Source organism: Diadema setosum, chromosome 17 (assembly GCF_964275005.1).
Source record: "Diadema setosum chromosome 17, eeDiaSeto1, whole genome shotgun sequence".
Lineage (NCBI taxonomy): Eukaryota > Metazoa > Echinodermata > Echinoidea > Diadematoida > Diadematidae > Diadema > Diadema setosum.
Genome location: NC_092701.1, coordinates 20,151,354 through 20,168,045, shown reverse-complemented (window position 1 = coordinate 20,168,045; position 16,692 = coordinate 20,151,354). Strand labels below are relative to the sequence as shown.

At 38.0% G+C, this 16,692-nt stretch overlaps 1 protein-coding gene across 1 annotated transcript in view; it reads right to left on the bottom strand.

The window, feature by feature from the left end:
• The window catches only part of LOC140240510 (CUB and sushi domain-containing protein 1-like), an 82,953-nt gene that overhangs the window by 52,406 nt on the left and 13,855 nt on the right, over positions 1–16,692 (bottom strand). The window contains exons 4-8 of the mRNA XM_072320277.1: positions 14,814–15,092; positions 12,736–12,765; positions 12,090–12,428; positions 10,736–11,095; positions 9,378–9,737 (exon numbers count right to left, since the gene is read on the bottom strand). Coding sequence (XP_072176378.1) covers positions 9,378–9,737; positions 10,736–11,095; positions 12,090–12,428; positions 12,736–12,765; positions 14,814–15,092 — 1,368 coding nt within the window. The remainder of the gene's footprint in view (positions 1–9,377; positions 9,738–10,735; positions 11,096–12,089; positions 12,429–12,735; positions 12,766–14,813; positions 15,093–16,692) is intronic.

The following is a 16,692-nucleotide window of genomic DNA, read 5'->3' as shown; positions in this document are numbered from 1 at the left end:
TGGATTATTATTTTCATCTTCATCTGCAAGGAATGCAATTAAAAACATACATATATGAGAAATAGAATCCTATTGCTACTGAATATATTAATAGTTTAGCAATAGGGGGAGGGGCTACTCTCTATATTACCAGCGTCCTTGACGTTGCCACTAAAAAGAGAAGTGTTTTTATTTCTCTGTTGCAGTTCAGGGATCCTCAATCACAATATATATATATTCATAATTCAGATTTAAATTCAATGGAATAATAACTATGAAGATCACTCCTAATCCGGATGAAAAAAGAAAAAAATCTGTCGTGTTTAAGAGAGTTTTTAGTACATCAGGTTGGCATCAATTTGCTATTTTCGAACTTGTGTATCAAAGTTCGATTCTAAAGTCCTTTTTATTGTGCCTCCACAGCTAAATATGCCGTTCAGAGAACATGACGGTCCTGGTGACGCCATGTAGGGAAAAAGCATATTATTTCACAGGTGCCACCAGTGACACCATTAACAGGGTACAGATTAGACATGCTATAGTACAACTTTCATGACACCTTCTAGGGTCTATTAAGATTCTATCCAAGTGCTTGGACGCAAATTGGTATGATATCACAAGACTTTATAAGTTGGTATCTCGTTGGTCTGAAGACTATAGGTTGCAACTCTACTCTCCGCAACATCTCTACGACGCACGTCTCCTGGAGATGAGACCAATCTCCAGGATTCCCAGGAGAATCGAACATTTTCGATTTTTGAAGAGACTATTTCCGTCTTCCAGCTTGTCTCCGAGACGTTTCTGCGAAGTGTCCATCACTGTGTCCATGTCGTGGGGACTAAATTTGTCTGCAACATCTTCGAGATGTCCCCGCATCTTGTGGAGACCGTAATAACATAATGGCAACGAAAGGGAGAAGTCGCTGAGAAAAGACGTCTCTGATAAGTCCCTGCGACTGCAAAAGCCGTGCCAACATCCCCGTGACTTCCAAGCAAATAAGTTGTCCCTTTGTTTGAAGACGTCTTGGACGTCGCCCTGGAAATTGCATTAGTTGTGACAGCGAAAATAATTTCTTCGAGACGCTGGCATTGCGACAGTGTCTCCTCCCGTCAGATAGGCCCTCAATCCCCTCTCCCCCCCCCCCCCCTTAAATTTGCAGCAATATCAAACTACTGACCATGGCTCGTCTGACACCTGCTCTACATTGTGCATTTTCACCTTCATTCATCCATCCATTCATTCATTCATTCATTCATTCATTCATTCATTTCATTATTTTTTTTTTCATATCCATGTTTTCCACCTCCCAATGCATGCCTTGAAACAGCTGCGGTGCAGAAGAATGAAATTTGGTACTGAAGCACTGCGGAGGGTGGCTGATAGTACTAGTAATTGCCATGTACCTGTGCCATCTTTCCTCCAACTCCACTCCCTGAAGTCAGGGATCACATCATGACCCATGCTGTCATGATTCTAGTAGAAACTCACTTGCAGCAGCACTCATCTTCGAAATGTTGATACAGCGCCGCTTGAGCAGATAGGGTAGTTTCTGATGATCTGCTCCCACGTTATGACGAGATGATGCCTACCCTCGTTGACGCTGGCTGCCCCATAAACCTTGTTGCTCATCAGTCCTTGCTGGACATGAGCACGATTATTAAAGTAGTTAATGTGTCAGTGAGCTCTGGTTTGCTGACCCATACTACTTAGGCATTTTGCATGCCACATTAAAGCAAGTCTGAAGTAATGTCGCACCCTGTCAGTGCCTGATGTTGGGCTCTGGAAGAGAGGTATGCTGTACAGGAAAGAGCTGAAAAGGCCTTTATCTTTTCAATACCACGACCCACCCGTAACTCCCTCAGATCAAAGGGATTAAAAAAAGCACACTATACCAAAAATGTGATGTTATGCTCATCCGTGCGATTGTATACTGTTTTCAGAAAATGCTTTCAGAAAACATTATGCCATCCTTTGTAAGGATCTTTGCGGAGATCGCATCTAAGTTGTTGGAAAGCTGAAGGATTGTGAGATCACAGTTCCTGTTGGATATTTCCGTCTCGAATCAGGTGCTCAGGACGAGGTGTCCGTCCCATTTATTCTTGGATATCTGTGCGCTGATAAATGAGGGCAGTTCTTTATTTTTCAATCTTAATTTTCAGGAAGCCGCTATGCTCTTCCAATCATAATTTGAGATTTGAGTGGTGCCATCACCATCTCTTGTCAGAGGACTGCACAGTGTTGCTGCGCAAAAATGTTAAGATTATTTTCTTCAGGATCAGTATCCCATACAACATCAATAGGTGTTCAGTTTCCCTAGTCATTTGCGCTTTCAGTAAAGAAACGGTTTCGTTTGATAAAAAGAGAATAAAAAAAGATAAGAAAAAACCTTCAGCTGAATTGTCTTCACCTACTCTGATACTACCATTAAAGGACTTTAATGATCAAATTTAGTTTACTGCCCCTAGAAAACTGGTCTGACCTGGATTGAGGAACTTGATTCCCTGGAAGCTTCGGCCATTGCTTCCTTCACTGAAGAAGCAGACGCTGTCTTGCCAAGGGAGAGCAGGCATACACCAATTTCAGCAGGAGGAGAACCATATCGCTTGTCAGCTGGAAAGTTATATAATTGACCATGAAAGGTGACGAGGTGGCTCAGTCGGTAGCATATGGCTTGCGGTAAGGGACTTGTGTTCCGGCGCGGGTTCGAATCCCACTTATCTCAAGTCTAGCCACTGAGCAATGGTGTGTGTTGTCATACCGTCCCCTCTAGTAGAGGCACAACACTTTGCACCTCATCACTTGGATATAAAAAGTGGAAGTCCCTTGTGTGAAAGAATCACAAACCCAGACGCATGAAAAGATCCCGAATCGGCATTCCGTTATCGGAAAATTCAAGGTGCATAAACCGGTAAAGTGGTCCACCCCAAGTACACATACAACTGGCCAGTTTTACAAACAGACCATCTAGTTGCATACGGGCTATCCAACTATCTCGTCAGAAGGAAAAATGAAGACAAGATAAGATTAGGTGTGTTTACTACCCTCTTTGCCATTGCACCATGATTCAGCAACTTGGAATAGGATCGATGGTGGCCGTATTTAAACATATGTATATATATATATATATATATATATATATATATATATATATATATATATAAATACCGCATATATATATATATATATATATGTATATTGAAACAAAGAAAGGGAAAACTGACCAGAAACAAATGATAAATAGCGAAACTTTGAGCAAAGAAAATGAGAAAAGAAAACGAAACCGATGGAAACCCATTTTCTGTGCTCAAAGTTTTCCCTATATATATATATATATATATATATATATATATATATACATATATATATTATATATATAATTTTTCATTTATTTGTCATAATAATTATTGATATGTAGGGGGATGGAACCGCTCTTCGCCCTAACTGACCACTGAAGAAGTATGGAAGAAATGGCAAATGGGACAAAATAGGTGTACCAGTAGATTCCAGTTGAATGCTCACAGACGCCATTTCCAAAAATGCCCGAAATGCCTGATTTGACCCTTATTTGACCTTGAAAGTGACCTTGAGAGGTGATTAGTGACCTTGAATTGCAGAAGTGACATTTAGAATCACATTCTCTAATCCCGTAAACCCTTCCACATAGGATTCATTACTTTGGTCAACCTTTTCAATTTGTAACTGCAGTTGACCTTTAACCCGGATGGCGGCCATATTGTATTTCACCAATATGGCGGCCCAAAGGGTTTTTAGTCTTGGCGCCCATCAAAAATCGAAAGAGTATGGTACAAGGGAGCTATGAGCCAAATTTGGTGCTTTTGGAAGAATTTGAACCAAACAGCCCATTTTGAGCCCTTAGGCCCCCAACTAAGTAGCCTTTGCCACAAATTTTCAATTTATGCTTTCACTGAGACTTGGTTTAACTCGAATTTGTCCTCCCTTTACAATATGCCAGGTTATTCTTTGTTACATAGATCACGTGAAGGAAGGAGAGGAGGAGGGGTTTGTTTCTATGTGGAATCTAAATACGTGTTTAAGGAAAGAGATGATTTGGTGTTTTCCAACGAATATACAGATACTTTATTTATTGAAATTGATATGAAGCACGCAAAGAATGTTATAATTGGTGTGGTGTACAGAGCTCCAAATTCAAACCCTAGTGATTTCAATGGTATGCTAGAAAAGTCTTTGAAAGCTATTGCCATGGAAAACAAATTATGTTACATTGTTGGGGACTTTAACTTCGACATACTTAAATACTCTGTGAGTTCATGTACAAGCGAATTCATGAGCGTAATGTATTCGCACGGTTTGTACCCACTTATCACTAAACCTACCCGGTTAACAGCGAAATCATACACTTGTATTGACAACATATTTACCAACGTTGTTGATAAACCAGCGACTCCAGGAATCCTTTTTTCTGATGTTTCTGACCACTTACCAATTTTTCAATCTACAAAATTTGACAACAGCACCAACAACAGTACAGGCTCGAAAGTCACGATCAAAAGCCACTTTATGAAAATTTTGATATAAAAGAGCTCTCTCGGGAATTATGCTCAGTCAATTGGTCATTTATTGAAAATGGGAGTGATGTTAACTCCTCGTATGATAATTTTCTTGAGACTTTCACCAAGATTTGTGATAAACATGTTATCCAGCGTGCATCACTCAAGAAGACCAAAAAATATACTATAAGAAAGCCGTGGGTAACAAAAGGAATATTAAAGTCAATCAATAGAAGGCAAAGGTTATATTACAAACATATTCATGTTCCCTCACGTAAGAATGAAGTTGTGTATAAACGATATAGAAACAAATTGAATGTGATTCTACGCGAATCAAAACGACTTTATTTTGCAAACTTGATTGAAAGAAATAGATCAAACCTTTGTAAAACATGGAAAATTGTAAATGAGATTTTGGGGAGAAGTAGCAAATCTGAATTGCCACCTTTTATTGAACTTTGGGGTCAAAAAATTGAAAATCATAAAGAAATAGCAAATGTTTTCAACCAGTATTTTGCGAATATAGGAGTCTCAATCTCAGAAAACATTCAAAGTTGTCCAAAGCATTTTACAGATTATTTGAGCTCGAAACCATCAGTTTCCATTTTCTTCTGTCCTACCAATGAGTCGGAAATTACTGAAATTGTGAAAGACATGAATTGTAAGATTTCATGTGGTCATGATGGTTTTAGTTCTAAATTTGTAAAACAAATTATCCATTATATTGCTCGTCCCCTGGCTCTTATATTCAATCAATCGCTATGCTCAGGTAAGGTCCCAGACTCCCTCAAACTTGCAAAGGTAATTCCTGTTTATAAGAAGAATAATAAATTTTTGATAGAAAATTATAGACCAATTTCTCTTCTTCCAACTTTCTCCAAAATAATTGAACGCATAGTATATAAACGTTTGTACAAGTATTTGTCCGAAAATGACCTTCTCATAAAAGAACAATTTGGTTTTCGGCCCTCCTTTTCGACCGAAACAGCATTGTTACACACCTTGGAACAAGTCATTTTATCCCTTGAAAAGAAAGAAATTCCCTTGGCTATGTACATTGACCTGAGCAAAGCGTTTGATTCACTGGACCATAACATACTCTTGCACAAGCTAGAACACTGTGGTATTCGTGGTGTGCCTCATTCTTGGTTTGTTGATTATTTGAGTGGACGACAACAATACACCAGTTTTAACGGTGCTAAGTCGGACCTCATGCCCGTATCTTATGGCGTGCCCCAAGGTAGCATCCTTGGCCCTCTTCTCTTTTTGATTTATGTCAATGATGTTATCAATTCATCGAAAGTTTTTCGTTTTGTAATGTATGCTGATGATATCAATATTATATATTCACATTCTGATCAGAAAATGCTTAACCAAATTGTTAATGAAGAAGTGAAATCCTTATGCAACTGGTTCAAGGCAAACAAACTACAAATGAATATTAGTAAAACGAAATACATGATTTTCCAATCTTCCAGAAAACAGATACAATTTTGTCCAAACTTTTCTATAAAAATTGATGATAATGAAATTGAAAAGGTTGCCACAATAAACTTTTTAGGGGTGTATATTGACGAAAAGTTGTCCTGGAATGACCATATAAATTATGTTCATGGAAAGATAAGTGTTGCACTCGGTATGATGTTCAAGCTTCGTTCGTTAATCCCGAAAAATACACGGTTCATGCTTTACAATGCCTTTATCTTGCCGTACTTAGACTATTGTAATCTCGTCTGGTCAGGGACTAGCCAGCGACAATTAGATCGGCTAACGGTCCTCCAAAAGAAAGCCATTCGCCTTTGTACAAATTCCCTCAATCTTGCCCACACCCCTCCATTATTTAAGGACTTGCAAACGTTAAATTTTCGAGACAGAATTTCATTTAAACTTGGTATTTTTATGTATAAATATGTTCGCTCCGTCTTGCCAGATATATTCAATGATTATTTTTCTTCTCATGCCAAGAAACATTCTTTCAATACTAGAAATAAACAATGTTATATTTTACCATTTCATCATCTGAAAATCAGTCAGTCCAACTCTATAAAGTACAAAGGGGCTAAATTGTGGAATTTGTTAAGCATGAAACTGAAATCTGTTAACACATTGAATCTTTTTATGACTCAATATAAGCAGCTTCTTCTTAATCTGTACTGATTAATGTTTATGAATGAATGATGAATAATTGTGCAATTCCCATACAAACCTTTGACAATTACCCTGCATGTGTGTTTGTTTGTTTGTTTTTTATTGTATAGTATTATATTGTATTAGTTCAGTTGTTGTTTTGTTTCCTGTTTCCCGTCTCTATCATAATGTATTGTTGATTGTAACGGCCTCTAATCTAAGTTCTGTTTTGATATATTTATGTTTCATTCAAAACTGTGATTTTAAACTATATTGTAAAGGAAATCTCCATTTCCAAGCCCTAGGCTTTTGCGTGATTTCCTCCTTTGACTCACACATCTATGTAAATATTCTATATGTGATTTTATGAAATGAATAAATTGAATTGAATTGAATTGAATATAGGGCAGCTACCCAGCTAACATTTGGACGTTTTCTGAACGTTCTTGAAACGTTCCAAGTTTTTTATTTGGACGTTTTGTCAAACGTTTTAAGAACATCTTTTTATGGAAGGTTTCGACGTATTTAAAACGTTTTAAATGGATGTTATAAAAACGTGTTTTAAACGTTTAAAAAAACCAATATAGAACCTTTCAGAATTTTTAAGGACCTGCAGAAAACATTTTGGACGTTATGGACGTCAGTAAAACCTTTTAAGAATATTTAAAACGTTCTGCGGCCGTTCTGCGGACGGCCAAAAAACCTTTGAAAACCGTCTAGAACGTTCAAAAAACTTTTTAAGTACGTCTTAAAAGTCTTATGACCCGTTCCAGAACGTTTAGAGAGAACCTTTCATATCCATCTAGAACGTCCAAGCAACCTTTTAAATTTTTTAATTAAAAAAACATTTAAATATTTAAAATATATGAGAGTATACAGGCACAATCTGGGATTAATGTGTCCTTATCCTAATCCTATCCTAACCTGTTCCTAATGTCCTAACACCTATACCTATACTACATCCTATTCCCACCTGATGAATCTATATCACATTCATTTATATACCAGCAAAATGCTGTAATGCAAAATGCTGTAATGCATGAAGACATGGTTACTAAGATTGAATCACACACACCTTAATTAGGCCTATTAACATGCATATGAAAATACCTCTTCATAACACAATATGAAATTGTGAAAACTGAACAATAACATAAACAGAAAGTTTGAACCCAGCATAAATCTTTAGATTTCAATGTTTTTTAGCTCTTTCCACTAGTTTTCAAATCTTATATTTGCTTATTTGAATATTCATAAATAGGCATGAATATTCCTGATAAAGGAATCAAAGACGAACACATAGCGGACCAAATAAAAATGTTTTTTTAAACGTTCATTAAAGACGAAGTCGACGTAGCAGACATGATAAAAACGTTTTGTAACGTCTACTGACGTTTTCAAAACGTTTTCCAAAAAACCTGTAATTTGCGGTAAATGCTAAGTCCCAGTTTTGACGTTGTATGTACGTTTTAAAAACGTCCATTTTATACGAAGACGTATGGAACCTCAAAAAAAAGAACGTTTAGGAAACGTTCTGAGAACGTTAAGTGTTTGCTGGGTATTTTGCAAGCACTTAAAACAACGTTAATCAAAACAAACTAAGACACAAAAAGTAAGAGACAGTGAAAAATTAGTTAAAACCACCATACAATCAACTTTTGGATCTACAAAGGTCTGTACAGCTCAATGGCCAAACTTTTGTATATCCCTTTCCTCAATGTTAGACCGTCAGAGGCAGCCGTAGTGACTAGAAATGAGAAATGGGAAAAACCTATCAATGGTGACAATCTGATGCAAGGCAGACACATGAATTTCATTCCCAAAGTATGTATGCATGCACAAATACAATATCTATGATCACACACACACACACACAAACACACACACACATACACATTTATCCGTAACTTAATGATAATAATATGTATACTTAAGGGAAAAAAGTCATTAAGGCAAAACAGCAATTGTCCTCGTTGAATTTGGATAAAGTAAATTGGAACAGGCAAACGGGGAAAAAAGGAAAACCAACAAATTATCAATATCTTTCAAAATATATCACACACTTGAAAATGAGTTCAAAATAAAAATAGCCTTTTGAAATTCTAAACCTTTGAAACAGAATACAATTTAGTTATGAAAAATTGAAAATGAAGGCCTCTGAGAAAAATGAAGTTCAATTAAATAAAATGAATGGTGAATATACATATTACGAAAAGCTGCAAAAAGTGGTTTATTTAGAAATAAACAGGAACACTACGGTAAAAGTTGCACCAGTTCTTGAGGTTTTGACATTTCGCTTTCTGTTGTATGTGAAAACAACATAAAAGTAGCATAATGACGACTTTTTGGAAAATCAATTATTTCATGATTATGTCTGGGCTATTTGAAACCAAGTTTTTACTGAGGGGTCAATTTGACCCCCACCCCAGTTAAAATCACACCAACCATAACACACATATTGATTTAGTATCTGCTGAATTCTATGAAAAATTCAAAACTGTGATTCAAGTTTTCCACAACCTGACTGAACACCCATTGTGTGAAGTAGTTCCATTTAGAAGGCGTCATTTATATTGTCTTCAAGAAGTCTGTTGGTTGGGGTGATGTTGCACACAAATTACTAAAGAACACAGACACTCTATCACAAACAGTCAAATAAAAACAGTGAATAAAACAGATGAATAACATGCAGTTATCAGAAATATATACTTGGAGATAATTCTTAAAGAGAAATATCCTCACCTTCAGGGCATCTTGCTGAAATGACTGCCTCAAATCCATCTAAGTTTATTGATGAGTCAGAGCGAAACGTGATCCAGACAGAGCTGAAGTCATATTCTGTGCTAGGTGGGACCTGTGGCCCTGAGAACTCATCGGCCACTTCTGAGAAGTCCGGGTTGTCGCTGATTGTGACCTTGTCATAATTACTCTCTGTACTGAAACTGTCAAAGCGCAAAGTCATGCCACAGCCCTCTGGAACAGACACCACCCAGGTAATGTCTGTGTGACTGTCGTATGGTTGGGGATAGTTAGGGGATGAGATGGTTGCGCTCTCTCCAGATTCCAGGTTAAATGTTAGACCGTCAGAGGCAGCCGTAGTGACTAGAAATGAGAAATGGGAAAAACCTATCAATGGTGACAATCTGATGCAAGGCAGACACATGAATTTCATTCCCAAAGTATGTATGCATGCACAAATACAATATCTATGATCACACACACACACACAAACACACACACACATACATATTTATCCGTAACTTAATGATAATAATATGTATACTTAAGGGAAAAAAGTCATTAAGGCAAAACAGCAATTGTCCTCGTTGAATTTGGATAAAGTAAATTGGAACAGGCAAACGGGGAAAAAAGGAAAACCAACAAATTATCAATATCTTTCAAAATATATCACACACTTGAAAATGAGTTCAAAATAAAAATAGCCTTTTGAAATTCTAAACCTTTGAAACAGAATACAATTTAGTTATGAAAAATTGAAAATGAAGGCCTCTGAGAAAAATGAAGTTCAATTAAATAAAATGAATGGTGAATATATATACATATTACGAAAAGCTGCAAAAAGTGGTTTATTTAGAAATAAACAGGAACACTACGGTAAAAGTTGCACCAGTTCTTGACGTTTTTGACATTTCGCTTTCTGTTGTATGTGAAAACAACATAAAAGTAGCATAATGACGACTTTTTGGAAAATCAATTATTTCATGATTATGTCTGGGCTATTTGAAACCAAGTTTTTACTGAGGGGTCAATTTGACCCCCACCCCAGTTAAACTCACACCAACCATAACACACATATTGATTTAGTATCTGCTGAATTCTATGAAAAATTCAAAACTGTGATTCAAGTTTTCCACAACCTGACTGAACACCCATTGTGTGAAGTAGTTCCATTTAGAAGGCGTCATTTATATTGTCTTCAAGAAGTCTGTTGGTTGGGGTGATGTTGCACACAAATTACTAAAGAACACAGACACTCTATCACAAACAGTCAAATAAAAACAGTGAATAAAACAGATGAATAACATGCAGTTATCAGAAATATATACTTGGAGATAATTCTTAAAGAGAAATATCCTCACCTTCAGGGCATCTTGCTGAAATGACTGCCTCAAATCCATCTAAGTTTATTGATGAGTCAGAGCGAAACCTGATCCAGACAGAGCTGAAGTCATATTCTGTGCTAGGTGGGACCTGTGGCCCTGAGAACTCATCGGCCACTTCTGAGAAGTCCGGGTTGTCGCTGATTGTGACCTTGTCATAATTACTCTCTGTACTGAAACTGTCAAAGCGCAAAGTCATGCCACAGCCCTCTGGAAGAGACACCACCCAGGTAATGTCTGTGTGACTGTCGTATGGTTGGGGATAGTTAGGGGATGAGATGGTTGCGCTCTCTCCAGATTCCAGGTTAAATGTTAGACCGTCAGAGGCAGCCGTAGTGACTAGAAATGAGAAATGGGAAAAACCTATCAATGGTGACAATCTGATGCAAGGCAGACACATGAATTTCATTCCCAAAGTATGTATGCATGCACAAATACAATATCTATGATCACACACACACACACAAACACACACACACATACACATTTATCCGTAACTTAATGATAATAATATGTATACTTAAGGGAAAAAAGTCATTAAGGCAAAACAGCAATTGTCCTCGTTGAATTTGGATAAAGTAAATTGGAACAGGCAAACGGGGAAAAAAGGAAAACCAACAAATTATCAATATCTTTCAAAATATATCACACACTTGAAAATGAGTTCAAAATAAAAATAGCCTTTTGAAATTCTAAACCTTTGAAACAGAATACAATTTAGTTATGAAAAATTGAAAATGAAGGCCTCTGAGAAAAATGAAGTTCAATTAAATAAAATGAATGGTGAATATACATATTACGAAAAGCTGCAAAAAGTGGTTTATTTAGAAATAAACAGGAACACTACGGTAAAAGTTGCACCAGTTCTTGAGGTTTTTGACATTTCGCTTTCTGTTGTATGTGAAAACAACATAAAAGTAGCATAATGACGACTTTTTGGAAAATCAATTATTTCATGATTATGTCTGGGCTATTTGAAACCAAGTTTTTACTGAGGGGTCAATTTGACCCCCACCCCAGTTAAACTCACACCAACCATAACACACATATTGATTTAGTATCTGCTGAATTCTATGAAAAATTCAAAACTGTGATTCAAGTTTTCCACAACCTGACTGAACACCCATTGTGTGAAGTAGTTCCATTTAGAAGGCGTCATTTATATTGTCTTCAAGAAGTCTGTTGGTTGGGGTGATGTTGCACACAAATTACTAAAGAACACAGACACTCTATCACAAACAGTCAAATAAAAACAGTGAATAAAACAGATGAATAACATGCAGTTATCAGAAATATATACTTGGAGATAATTCTTAAAGAGAAATATCCTCACCTTCAGGGCATCTTGCTGAAATGACTGCCTCAAATCCATCTAAGTTTATTGATGAGTCAGAGCGAAACCTGATCCAGACAGAGCTGAAGTCATATTCTGTGCTAGGTGGGACCTGTGGCCCTGAGAACTCATCGGCCACTTCTGAGAAGTCCGGGTTGTCGCTGATTGTGACCTTGTCATAATTACTCTCTGTACTGAAACTGTCAAAGCGCAAAGTCATGCCACAGCCCTCTGGAACAGACACCATCCAGGTAATGTCTGTGTGACTGTCGTATGGTTGGGGATAGTTAGGGGATGAGATGGTCGCGCTCTCTCCAGATGCCAGGTTGAATGTTAGTCCTCCAGATGTTTCCATGGTAATTAAAGGTGAGAAAGAAAGAGTTAACTTCCAAAATATTCATGACGTAAAAAGAGAGTCACATATACATGTTTTCTTTTTCATTTTGATGTTCATGTCAGGGGAAGAGTGGTCATATTGCAGAGTTATGACAAACGTATGAAACATTCGGAAATCTTCCTTTTTTTAAAGAAGGATATTAAAGTAAGCTTGGGCTGGCAATATATTTCAACCATTATTTCAGCCAAGAAGAATTGAGGCTTTATCATATCAGGTATATGAAAATAGAATATGGGTATATATTCTCACCATCGTCTGTAGGTGTTGGGATTTCCGTTCCTATTACACAAAAAAGACAATATGATAATTGCATTTAAACCGATAAAATCTATATAGCATATCAATATTTGATGTACGATTTTGTATATCAAAATTAAACACTACAATAATCACACACTCAATATTACTAAAGTTATTGCATTTAAGTTTTGATATATAATTCATGATCAATGTGCATTATTTTCATTTTGCTCTATCAATAAAAAACAACATTACGTCAAGTTCTTTCAAAACCGATGACTGGCACCACCTCAAGAATGACGTTTAATCTTTTTCAGTCAGGCCTTTTATATTCTTAACGTCTCTTTGCGATAGTTGAAAATATGCAAGCAAATATAGAATACAGTAACAAACTTACACACAACCACGCATAAAAGATACATATATTCATGCATAAGTTGCTTAGGCCGTTCCTCCTTACAAGAAAAAAAAAATCGACAATAAACACTGTTTGCACATCTCCAAGACAAACTCGCAATCACCTGAATCAAGATAATACAAGGAAAAGTAGAAATTACGCGGTGCGTAATATATGTCCCCGCCGGAAGTAGCATTTTGTAGCAAAATTCTGTGTAGAAGTTTTGAAGCGCTCACCTAGTGCCATCACATAAAGCAAACGGAATCGAAATCGGGTTAGAAATGGCGAAGGAGTAGCATTTTGTAGCAAAATGTACAACAAAATGTAGGTCAAAAATTAAGGTCAAAGGTCAAAGGTCAAAATTCTGTGTAGAAGTGTTGAAGCCCTCACCTAGTGCCGTCACATAAAGCAAACGGAATCGAAATTGGGTTAGAAATGGCGAAGGAGTAGCATTTTGTAGCAAAATGTACAATACAGGTCAAAAAATCAAGGTCAAAGGTCAAAGAAGTCAAAGGTCAAAATTCTGTGTAGAAGTGTTGAAGCCCTCACCTAGTGCCATCACATAAAGCAAACGGAATCGAAATCGGGTTAGAAATGGCGAAGGAGTAGCATTTTGTAGCAAAGTGTACAATACGGGTCAAAAAATCAAGGTCAAAGGTCAAAGAAGTCAAAGGTCAAAATTCTGTGTAGAAGTGTTGAAGCCCTCACCTAGTGCCGTCACATAAAGCAAACGGAATCGAAATTGGGTTAGAAATGGCGAAGGAGTAGCATTTTGTAGCAAAATGTACAATACAGGTCAAAAAATCAAGGTCAAAGGTCAAAGAAGTCAAAGGTCAAAATTCTGTGTAGAAGTGTTGAAGCCCTCACCTAGTGCCATCACATAAAGCAAACGGAATCGAAATCGGGTTAGAAATGGCGAAGGAGTAGCATTTTGTAGCAAAATGTACAATATAGGTCAAAAAATCAAGGTCAAAGGTCAAAGAAGTCAAAGGTCAAAATTCTGTGTAGAAGTGTTGAAGCCCTCACCTAGTGCCATCACATAAAGTAAACAGAATCGAAATCGGGTTAGAAATGGAGAAGGAGTAGCATTTTGTAGCAAAATGTACAATACAGGTCAAAAATCAAGGTCAAAGGTCAAAGAAGTCAAAGGTCAAAATTCTGTGTAGAAGTTTTGAAGCCCTCACCTAGTGCCATCATATAAAGCAAACGGAATCGAAATCGGGTTAGAAATGGCGAAGGAGTAGCATTTTGTAGCAAAATGTACAATATAGGTCAAAGGTCAAGGTCAAAGGTCACGACTGAAATTCTGTGTAGAAGTATCAAAGCTCCCATGTAGTGCTATCATATAAAGCAAACAGAATCAAAATTGGCTCATAAATGACAGAGAAGTAGCAAATTGAAGATTTTGATCACACACGGACGCACACACGGACGGACACACGGACGGACGGACGGACACACGGACACACACACATACGGAGCCCGTTTCATAGTCCCCTGCTCGAACTCGTTCGGCGGGGACAATAATATTATTGGCTGTTGTTTTATTTCACAGTTCCAAGGAAACCACACTTAATCAGAATTAAGTAGAATAAAGGGAAAGACATGCAGTAGAAACTCGACTATCACACCACACAACAGTACATGTATACCCACTTTTTCTGAGCTATATGTTTCAGATATCACTAACCAGTTGTTTCTGCACACTGTGACTGAAATGGGTAGCCTATGTCACAGTACTCCCATCGCGTCTCATCACTCGTTGTGTAGCACCAGGCCATGTCTGACTGATCCGGGTTACGACACAGGTTGTGGTCCCCCAACCCGGCATCTGGGTATCTTTCTGGTGTTCGAGTGTGCTCATGAGGAGACTGGGAGGACCACACCTGGCAAGGGAGACCACTGCGGGTGTAATTGCGGTTCCCTCTGTAATCAGTCCCGTATGGATCAGCGTAGCATTCTCTGGGATCTGGTTAGTACAAGAAATGAAACAGTCAGCGTAAAAAAGTTCACAATATATTAGTGTCAATGGATAGCATCAGCGCTTGATTTTCCAATGACAGGACCACAGTGAATCTTCAAAAGATGTGTTTACTTACCCGTGGCATAACGGTTATGACTACCGGCATACTTTTGTTTTGATTGTTTATTTGTTTGTTTGTGTCATGAATATGCATTTGTACAAAGGAGGTGTGGCCTGTTGGGCCCAGTGTGAAAAGTCAAGATGGTTCATTTTCGAGTGACGCTGGGACCATGCCGTCCGAGGAATTCAGAGGGAGGAATAAAGTTGTTATAACTTTAAGTTTTCGTGTGATGGTGATATGATTCCGTGTCACGAATTTCCCTCATTCCGTAATAATTGGGGGCTTGTCCAAAGGAACTGGACATTCAAGTCATGTTGTGTTTGGATGTTGAGGTTCGTCGACGGTATTGTCGTTGGGGAGACGTTGGCTTAGTCCCAGCTACGCATTTTGATGCGGTGAGTAGATGGTAGTCACATGTTGTGGTCACTGGATGATGCATGACAATCGTTTGGTGGGGCGTTTGGTGTAATTTGCCTCCATTTCTAGGGTAAGGTGACCTGGAGTTGATTGTATGCCTCTTTGTTGCAGATGACGTTTTGTGACTAAGTTTACTATTATTTGTTCGGTCTCCCGGACCCATTTCTTGTGGTCGCCTGAATTTGCCATTCGTTTGCTGTGACAGCGTTTGGTGGTGTGTATTTTGCCATTTGGTACAGTCGTATTTACGTAGCCATAGCATACGCTGTGCTAGTTATCATGGCCGATTTTGATGTGGAAGCATTCGTTGGTCAGGGTTTGACCGTGACCAGGTTGAAAGGGCTGGTCAAGGATAATTTAAAGATTGTAGCTGGTAGGCTAAGTGTAGATTTGACCGGTTGCACACGTAAAGCAGAGATTCTGGATGCTGTAGTTAAGCATGCAAAGTTGAGCACTGTGCCTCCTGTCGAATTGTCAGACAGTGAAGGGGAAGGTAGGCCTAAATCACAGAGTCAGAGAGATGAATTGAGTGAAAAGGAAAAGCTGGAGTTGGAAGAACGGAGAGATAGGCTCAGAGCAGCAGAGCATGAGCGTGAAATGGAAAGAAAGAGAATGGAGTTGGAAATGATGCGGTTTGAAGCAATAAATTTGCAGGCTAGAGACTCTATGCAAAACAGAGATCAGAGGTCGATTGGTTCTGGCGAGTAGAGCAAAGTTGATGCCTAAATTTGATGAGAAGGATTTAGATTCATTCTTCTTCACATTTGAGAGGATAGCAATGAGATTAGAGTGGCCGAAGGATGAATGGGCATTGATGGTTCAGCAAGTGCTGACAGGCAAAGGCCCAGGCGGTTTTCTCCTCTCTGAGTTGTGAACATGCATTCGATTACGAGAAAATGAAAGATGCGATTTTGCAGTCCTACGAGCAGGTGCCAGAGGCATATCGACAACAATTTCGTAACATGAGACGATCCGAAGGTGAAACTCATGTTGAATTGGCGAGAAGAAAAGAGGTCGCTTTCGATCGTTGGATTAGATCTTTGAAGGTAGATCTTACGTACGAGGCTC